This window comes from Sciurus carolinensis, chromosome 3 (genome assembly GCF_902686445.1).
Source record: "Sciurus carolinensis chromosome 3, mSciCar1.2, whole genome shotgun sequence".
In the NCBI taxonomy this organism is placed as follows: domain Eukaryota; kingdom Metazoa; phylum Chordata; class Mammalia; order Rodentia; family Sciuridae; genus Sciurus; species Sciurus carolinensis.
This window is the reverse complement of record NC_062215.1, coordinates 676886-685817: the sequence shown is the minus strand read 5'-3', so window position 1 is coordinate 685817 and position 8932 is coordinate 676886. Positions and strand designations below refer to the sequence as shown.

The window sequence follows — 8932 nt, the reverse complement described above, 5'->3', positions numbered from 1 at the left end:
CTGGGTTCGATCCCCAGCACCCCCAAAAAAAAAAAAAAAGAAAGAAAGAAATTTTCCTCCCAAAGGTCATGCAGATATTCTCCCATTTTCTTCCAGAAGCCCGATTGTTCTGTTTAACCTTCTACATGTAGGTCTGCCATCCATAGCTGTGTGTGTTGTGAGGGTCCAGGTTCAGTCCACCATCCAGGGCTCTGTGTGTGGTTTGAGGGTCCTGGCTTGTTTTCCTCCTTTGATAAATGGAGATTTCAATTTGCACTTTGAGAGTCAGCAGTTATTACTTTTGTAGTTGGAAGAAAACGGATCCCCAGCTCCACCCTGCTGGTCTCTGACCCTGAGGGTCTGCACAGCTGTGCTCTGCTTTTCAGAAAAGTTCAGTCAACTCAATGCCTTGGACTGGCATTGAGGCTCCAGATAGTTCCCAGGTCCTCCTGAGTGGGGCAGATGAAGTAGTAGGAGGTCTTCTTGGGAGTTCCCTGTACCTCTGCAAATGGGCAATGGTCTGTGGGAGCTGTCCGTCGCAGGCTTGCAGGCATGCACCTTTGATGGGCATTTCTCCCACAGGACGGGCTGGTTGCCCAAGACAACACCCCACTCCATCCTTCTCAAGGAGCAGCTCGTCCCAACCAGAGCCCAGTGTGAGGGCAGAGATGGCGCTGAGCCCAGCATCCACAACCAGGTTCCCTGTGCTGGCTGTGACAGGCAGTGCCATGCCTGAGCCACCTGGTGGCCCCAACGCATCTGTCAACAGCTCCTGGACCGGTCTGATGGAGCCCAGTTCCCTGCAGGACCTGGCAGCCATGGGGGCCCTGGAGGCGGTGCTCTCAGCCATGGGTCTGGTGGGCTTGGTGGGCAACGTGTACACGCTGGTGGTCACATGCCGCTTCCTGCGCACCTCGGCCTCCATGTATGCCTACGTGGTGAACCTGGCGCTGGCGGACCTCCTGTACCTGCTCAGCATCCCCTTCATCGTGGCCACCTACATCACCGAGCACTGGCACTTTGGTGACCTGGGCTGCCGTGTCCTCTTCAGCCTGGATCTCCTGACCATGCACGCCAGCATCTTCACCCTGACCGCTATGAGCAGCGAGCGCCACGCTGCAGTGCTGAAGCCCCTGGACACTGTGCAGCGCTCCAAGGGCTATCGCAAGCTGCTGGTGCTGGGCACCTGGCTGTTGGCGCTGCTGCTGACCCTGCCCATGATGCTGGCCATCCGGCTGGTCCACCGAGGCCCCAAGAGCCTCTGCCTGCCGGCCTGGGGCCCACGTGCCCACCGCGCTTACCTGACTCTGCTCTTCGGGACCAGCATCGTGGGGCCCGGCCTGGTCATCGGGCTGCTCTATGCCCGCCTGGCCCGGGCCTACTGGACGTCACAGCGCACCTCCTTCAAGCAGACGCGGCGGCTGCCCAACCCCAGGGTGCTCTGCCTCATCCTCAGCGTCGTCCTGCTCTTCTGGGCCTGCTTCCTGCCCTTCTGGCTGTGGCAGCTGCTGGCCCAGTACCAGGCGGCCCTGTCCCTGGAGCCCCGGACGGCACGCCTCGTCAACTACCTGACCACCTGCCTCACCTACAGCAACAGCTGCCTCAACCCCTTCCTCTACACGCTGCTCACCAGGAACTACCGCGAACGCACGCGGGGCCGCCCGCGCTCCAGGGGCAGCGGTGGCCGTGGGCCTGTGGGCACCAGTGGCCTCCTGCCCAGTCATGTCCACTTCCAGCGGGACTCAGGCCGCTCGCTGTCCTCCAGCAGCCAACAGGCCACTGAGACCTTGTACTGTCCCCAGCAGCCCCTGGTGGGGCCTGTGTCTGAGTCCCCCGTGTGAGCCTCATGCGGGGGTCCAGGCAGGGAAGGCCCCAAAGCCAGGTCACTCCTGCAGCCCCTCCTGAAGCCCTTCGCCAAGAGCCTGTGCCGCTCGCCTGTGCTCTGCTTCCCTCGCTCCCCTCGGCGCACCAGGCACCTCCCCGGCATGCCCAGACGCTCCTCCCACACGCCATGTCTCTGGAGCCAGGCCTGGCCTCCGAGGCCCGTGGGCGCTGGTCTTCCCAGGCTTCCTGGTCCCAGAGCAGCCGCCACCAAGGCCACCAGGGCACCTGACCCGCCAGGGCACCTCCCTGCTGCCCTCCTAGCTGGGAACAGCCATGGCACCTCCTCCCTCTCCCCTGCCCCAAACTCCTGGCTTCTGCTCTCCCTTCTCAGCACTTGGAGCAATAAAGCCAGAGCTCTGCAGCCTCTGCCTCAGCACTCATGGGAGCAGGTGTCTGGGGGGGAGTCCGGCCCCCAGCCCACGGCCTGTGGGGCACCTGCCTGGCACTGGGGGGAGAGTCCTGCCCCCAGCCCCACGGCCTGTGGGGCACCTGCCTGGCACTAGTGGGGGGGAGTCCTGCCCCCAGCCCCACGGTCTGTGGGGCACCTGCCTGGCACTAGTGGGGGGGAGTCCGGCCCCCAGCCCACGGCCTGTGGGGCACCTGCCTGGCGCTGGGGGGGGGGGAGTCCGGCCCCCAGCCCCACGGCCTGTGGGGCACCTGCCTGGCGCTAGTGGGGGGGAGTCCTGCCCCCAGCCCCACGGCCTGTGGGGCACCTGCCTGGCGCTGGGGAGGAGGAGTCTCCTCCTGACCTACCATACCCCTCCACTCCAGGGCATGCTCATGCTGAACTGCCCTCTGACCCCACCTGGCAGTGCCCACCCTTCTGCCAGCCCCTCTGACACAGGCAGAGCTCCGGAATGTTCGTCAGGGGCGGGGACAGCTCCCATATGGCTAAGGCTGTCCGAGTGTTGGGGATGACATGCACAGGTGGCCGTCCCGGGGCCTCAGGAAGGGGTGGGGGGATACTGGAAGTGCGGGCCACCTCGTGAACCAGCCCAGGGCCGCACCCTCAGCACACAGAACAAATGAGAACAAGAAGAAACCCGGTGGCAGGGAGACTCACACAGGAGCACACGCAGTGGGCAGGCGGGCAGGAGAGCCGCCAACCCGGCCCACTCCTCTGGGAGGCCCCTACCCCCCAGAGCCAAGATGCCCCAGAGGAGGGACTTTCCGGGGGCCCTGTGGCCCCCTGCGTTGGACACACCGAAACATCGGGTCCCTTGAAGGCTGGTGGCTCCACAGCCCAGAGAGTCACCTCAGCACTGCCTGGTCCACCGGAGGGCCTTCTGGAGCAGAGGGCAGGGACTCACAGGGGGCGAGCCTGAGACTGTCCTGGCCTCTTCCCCCTCAGCCGAGGTCAGGGCGGGGGCACGCCTGGGTCTCTGAGGCGTCCCAGAGGTCCCCACAGGCCCGGCAGGGAGAGTCCTAGAGGACAGGGGCGTGTGTGTCCGTGAGTGTGCACAGCCCAGGGCGCCCTCTGCCTGCAGGGGCGGGTTGGAGACCCAGGCGGGAGGGGCAGGTGAGCCCGGGCCAGTGTCCTTGCAGAAACCAAGGAGGCAGCTGCCCTGCTGAGCAGGGACCTGACACAGCCGGCAGGAGAGCAGGTGTGCAGGGTGCCACCAGGAAGCACTCCACAGACCAGAGGGGCCGCCACTCTGGCCCTCCCTGGCCCTTGCTGCCCTCTCCTGGCCCTCACTGGCCCTCGCCTGACCCTCACCTGGCCCTCACTGACCCTCACCTGACCCTCACCTGGCCCTCACCTTACCCTCACTGGCCCTCATCTGACCCTCACTGGCCCTCACTGGCCCTCACCTGGCCCTCACCTGACCCTTACCTGACCCTCACTGGCCCTCATCTGACCCTCACTGGCCCTCACTGACCCTCACCTGACCCTCACCTGGCCCTCACCTTATCCTCACTGGCCCTCACCGGCCCTCACCTGGCCCTCACTGACCCTCACTGGCCCTCACCTGACCCTCACCTGACCCTCACCTGGCCCTCACCTTACCCTCACTGGCCCTCATCTGACCCTCACTGGCCCTCACTGGCCCTCACCTGGCCCTCACTGGCCCTCATCTGACCCTCACTGGCCCTCACTGGCCCTCACCTGGCCCTCACCTGACCCTCACCTGACCCTCACTGGCCCTCATCTGACCCTCATTGGCCCTCACTGACCCTCACCTGACCCTCACCTGGCCCTCACCTTATCCTCACTGGCCCTCACCTGACCCTCACTGGCCCTCACCGGCGCTCACCTGGCCCTCACTGACCCTCACTGGCCCTCACCTGGCCCTCACTGGCCCTCACCTGGCCCTCACCTGGCCCTCACTGGCCCTCACCTTACCCTCACTGGCCCTCACTGGCCCACACTGGCCCTCACCTGGCCCTCACTGGCCCTCACCTGACCCTCACCTGGCCCTCACCTTACCCTCACTGGCCCTCATCTGACCCTCACTGGCCCTCACTGGCCCTCACCTGGCCCTCACCTGGCCCTCACCTTACCCTCACTGGCCCTCATCTGACCCTCACTGGCCCTCACTGGCCCTCACCTGACCCTCACCTGGCCCTCACCTTATCCTCACTGGCCCTCATCTGACCCTCACTGGCCCTCACCGGCCCTCACCTGGCCCTCACTGACCCTCACTGGCCCTCACCTGGCCCTCACCTGACCCTCACCTGGCCCTCACCTTACCCTCACTGGCCCTCATCTGACCCTCACTGGCCCTCACTGGCCCTCACCTGGCCCTCACCTGGCCCTCACTTGCCCTCACCTTACCCTCACTGGCCCTCACTGGCCCACACTGGCCCTCACCTGGCCCTCACTGGCCCTCACTGGCCCTCACCTGGCCCTCACCTTACCCTCACTGGCCCTCATCTGACCCTCACTGGCCCTCACTGGCCCTCAATGGCCCTCACTGACCCTCACTGGTCCTCACTGGCCCTCACCTGGCCCTCACCTGGTCCTAACCTGGCCCTCACCTGGCCCTCACTGGCCCTCACTGGCCCTCACCTGGCCCTCACTGGCCCTCTCCTCACACCTCCCACAGCCACACAGAGACGCTGCATGGCTTGCTGGAACTCGGCACCCCCACCCCCACCTTGGTCACTCCTCTTGGCCTCACTCCTGGCACCCACGTCCAGTGAGTGGGAGTCCAGCTCCCAGGGCAGTAGGCACCATCAAAGCCAGGAGGCGGTGCGTGAAGCTCCCCAGCTCCCGAGCGGGTGAAGCCAGCAGGCACGGAGACACCCCAGCCCCGCCCACCCTGGCCACACCTCTGCCCAGGACTCTGCGCGGCCTAGGATCCATGGCCTGCGGCAGGTAAGACGGAGTGAGATGGACAGCAGAAGCCGGGAAGAGGGGCACACGTGTGGGTGTGTGCGATGGCTTGGACATTGGGCCTCCCGTCCTCTTGCTGGCCTGCTGCCCACCAGCAATGGCTTTTAGCTGCACACCTAAAACTCACCTGTGTGAGGTGTGCTGCAGTGGTCAGTCCATCGGCAGAGGGTGCCATCGTCACGGCCAGCCTGGGACGGGGTCTTTCAGGGCTCTCCTGCAGGATACGGACAGCAAAGTGGGCCCAGGGAGTGGCTCCTGAGACTGGGCGGGCAGCCTGGAGGCAGATCTCCTCTGAAGGTCTGGGTGCCAGCAGCTTTCACACTCGCCGCCTGCTGTGGCGCAGCTGGGCTCCCTCCAGGTGGGCACCTGGGTGCAGTGTGGGGCAAAAATGAACCAGGCTGCTTCAGAACCAGCCAATGTCTCGGCCACGCGGCCAGGGGCGGGTGCATGCTGGCGCAGCCTCGGTGGAGACTCAACATGGGCGCTCTCCCGGGGCAGGGCCCTTCCTGTCCTTGGCCTGAACTTGGACCTCTTGCAATTTGGGTGCGTCTAGGGGAAGGGATTTCTGGGCAGAGAAGGCTGTTGAGACTCCCCTGGGAGATGCCGAGCTGGGGTGGAATGTGTGGAGTAGGTGGGCTTCGGTCCACGGAGCGTCCTCGAAGAGGGGCTGGGGGGTCCTGGCTGTGCAGAGCCCGCGAAGCTCCCAGGAAGACCTGGAGCAGCAGAGCAGCCGGCATGGGGATTGGCTGGATTGGGTGCCACTGCTTCAGGACAGGAGAGGGGGTCGTGTGCCAGGCCCGGGGCATCCTCCTCTCCACTGAGCCCACCCAGCTGCTCAGACCAGAGCAAATCGGGAAACAGCAGGTGTCCTGATAGGCTGTGAGCCCCACAGGCGGGTCAGTGGAAGGCCCAGCGCCTGGTGGTCAATGAACGAGTGAATGAATGAGTGTACCGTGTCCCTCGCTGGAGCGTGGACGCCTGTACATGGTCAGTTTTCCAGGCACCTTGCTTTTCTGGCCAGCTGGCTGGTATGTCTCCAGGCAGCTCTGGAACTTGGCTTTGGACCCCCTCTTCCTTGGCAGAGGGGGTGGACACCACATCTCCCAGGCTGTCCATGGGGCCTCATGGAACTTTTTCAAGCACGCTGAGCTCCCAGGGGAGTGGCCCAGCCCAGTCCAGGGGCTACAGAGTCCAGGTGTGGCCGCCCCAGGCCGCACAGCAAGCACTGAAGATGTGGTTGACATGGGTCACAGTGGGAGGGCAGCAGGACCCCGCTTGCTGTGTGGGGACACACCAGGGCCAGGAGGCACAGATCTCACTGCCCCCAGGCCCCGCCCAGGGTAACCGACCAACAGGAAACACACACCTAAGTCCCCTCTACTCCTGATCTTTCCAGGAATAAAGCACTTGGGAAGTAGCACCTGTAACAAGTAGCCACCACTGTTTACTTGCCCAGGGAGCTCTCTGCTTTGGGATATTGTCTCCATCAAAAGGAATGTGAGGGGGCACCCCCTGGGTTGAGGGTGACCACAGTGACAGCGTTTGTGGGTGAGAGGTGGCCCTGGCCTGGGCGGGTGGCAGGGACATGACTGTGACTAGTCTGTAAAGGCCCGAGCTCTTCCGGCCCAGAGCCTGCACCTGCCTGCCAGGTGGGTCCTGCCTGGCTACCTAAGGGTCATCCTGGGGAAGCCGCCCGGGCCCATCGTCCCCTGGGGTATGGGGCAGACACTTGGGAGCTTGTCCCAAGCAGAGCGGGGCCTTCCCTCCCCATGTGCAGGACAGGTTTCCCCATTTAAATTCCAGACAGATGATGGTACCAGCAGGAAGGCAGCTTGTGGCCAGCGGGCAGCTCAACTCAGGCCTTTGCCAGGCTAGCCCAGAGCCCAGCCCCATGCAGTTCCCTGGCCTGACCCCAGAGGAGCCCCATCCTGCAAGCCACCCAGCTGGCACTGGCCCTGGCTGGCAGCACCATCCTGTGGCTCTCCTCTCCTGGACTCCAAGTCTGGTGGACGGGGCGGTGAGTGCAGTAAGAGTAGGAAGGCAGCCTCAGGTGGCCAACAGCCTGAGGACTGCCCAGTGCTCAGGCCTCTCTGCCTGTCCTGCCAGCACAGCTGGGACGCCTCCTATTGTCTCAGACCAGCCCAGGGGTCACCTCCCAGAGGTCCCCCCATCCTGCCCCCATCTGGCCTCTGCTGCATCTTTCACAGGTCCATGTGACCCTCTGGGCTGAGCCAACTGGCAGGCCCTTTCACTGAGGGACTGGAGGCTTGAGGGGCTGCCAGACCACGTCAGGACCTGCGGGGGGAACCGGGGCCTGGCGTCCGAGGAGCGGTGTGTGGGCTGGCAACCGTCTCCTCGGGCCAGGAGCCAGGAGAGCTGCTCCTCTGCTTGAGCACCCGAGCCCGTCCTGGCCTCTGCTGCGCTGTGATTGACAGCCCAGGGCCTGTGTCTCACCCCAGAACTGTGCATCCGCATACAGGTGGTGGGCCTGGCAGTCAGTGCCAGCCACCGGTGCCAGGAGTCTGGGGCTGGGTGCCCGATGAGGAGGCACACACAACCTGAAATAAACACGCAGGTGGGTACCCGCCTCTGGACTGAGCCTCCGTGAGGGGTCCCAGGGATCCAAGAGGCTGGGTGGGGCATGGGGAGGGCCAGCCCTCAGGGCATCTGCTAAACGCCTCCAAGTTTGCCCCAGGGACTGGCCTCATCATCAGACAGAGAAGGGAGGGGTCACCGGACTGCCCCAGCCTCTCCCCAGGAGCCCTGGTCAGCCTCCCCTGAGGACACCTTGGCCAGAGGGGGCATGAGGAGGGCCAGAGGGGCCCTGGGGAGGGGCAGGAGGTGCTGGGGGATGGCCCTGAGTCCGTGGATGGGGCCTGTCCCAGCGCCCCTCCTGGTGCCGGGCCTCCCCAGCACATCTGCCAGCACTGTCTTTGTCACGGTCACAGGAGGGGACGAGGGTGGCTGTGAGCCCACACTGAGCAGTGGGAGGGAGCCCGTGAGCCCTACCAGCCTCCTCAGGAATGGGAGACGCCCTGGTTCGATCGTGCCTCAATCTTCTAGACTTCAAAATGGGTTAAGAAGGAAGGAAAGTGGGCTTGGGGTCACACCTGGGATCCCAGGGACTCAGAGCTGAGGCAGGAGGATCCTAAGTCCAAGGCCAGCCTGAGCAGCTTAGTGAGACCCTGCCAAAATAAAAAATAAAAAGCGCTGGAGATGCAGCTCAGTGGTGCAGCACCCTGGGTCCAATCCCCAGGGGTGGGGGTGGGGGGAGAGGGCAGGAGGGAGAGGGAGGGGAGGGGAGGGGAGGGAGGGGAGGGACAAGCCAACTGTGGGGGGCGCTAGGGCCCTGATTCCCTCTGTGGGAGGCCCGGGCACAGATCCTCCCGTCCTCTGGCAGGAGGGCCAGCGCAGCCCCACCCTCGGGGGCCAGGGACTGTGAGGGAGCAGCTGCTGTCGCGTGCTGCCCCCTGCTGGCCAGGACCTTCCCCTCCCACTTAGGACTGGGGTGGGACGGAGAAGGGAGGTTGGGGACTCCGAGGTCATAAACAGGCTCCACAGAGTCCCCTTCCTGTCTCAGTGACAAGTGGAAGTGCCCCCAACCCTGACCCTGAGAGCCTGCTGACAGCAGGGGACATCTGGCGATGGAGGAGCAGCCTGGCGGGGCCGGGCAGCACCATGAGATCCTCATGCTGCCAGGCCAGGTCCACGGGTCCCCCAGCTCCTCCCAAC

At 64.6% G+C, this 8932-nt stretch overlaps 1 protein-coding gene across 1 annotated transcript; it reads left to right on the top strand.

The window, feature by feature from the left end:
- The first annotated feature begins 647 nt into the window (after window positions 1–647).
- Window positions 648–1807, top strand: Uts2r (urotensin 2 receptor). The gene is given in 2 exon segments (XM_047543069.1): window positions 648–1764; window positions 1767–1807. Coding segments are annotated over 2 exon segments (1158 nt in total).
- Window positions 1808–8932: the final 7125 nt, after the last annotated feature.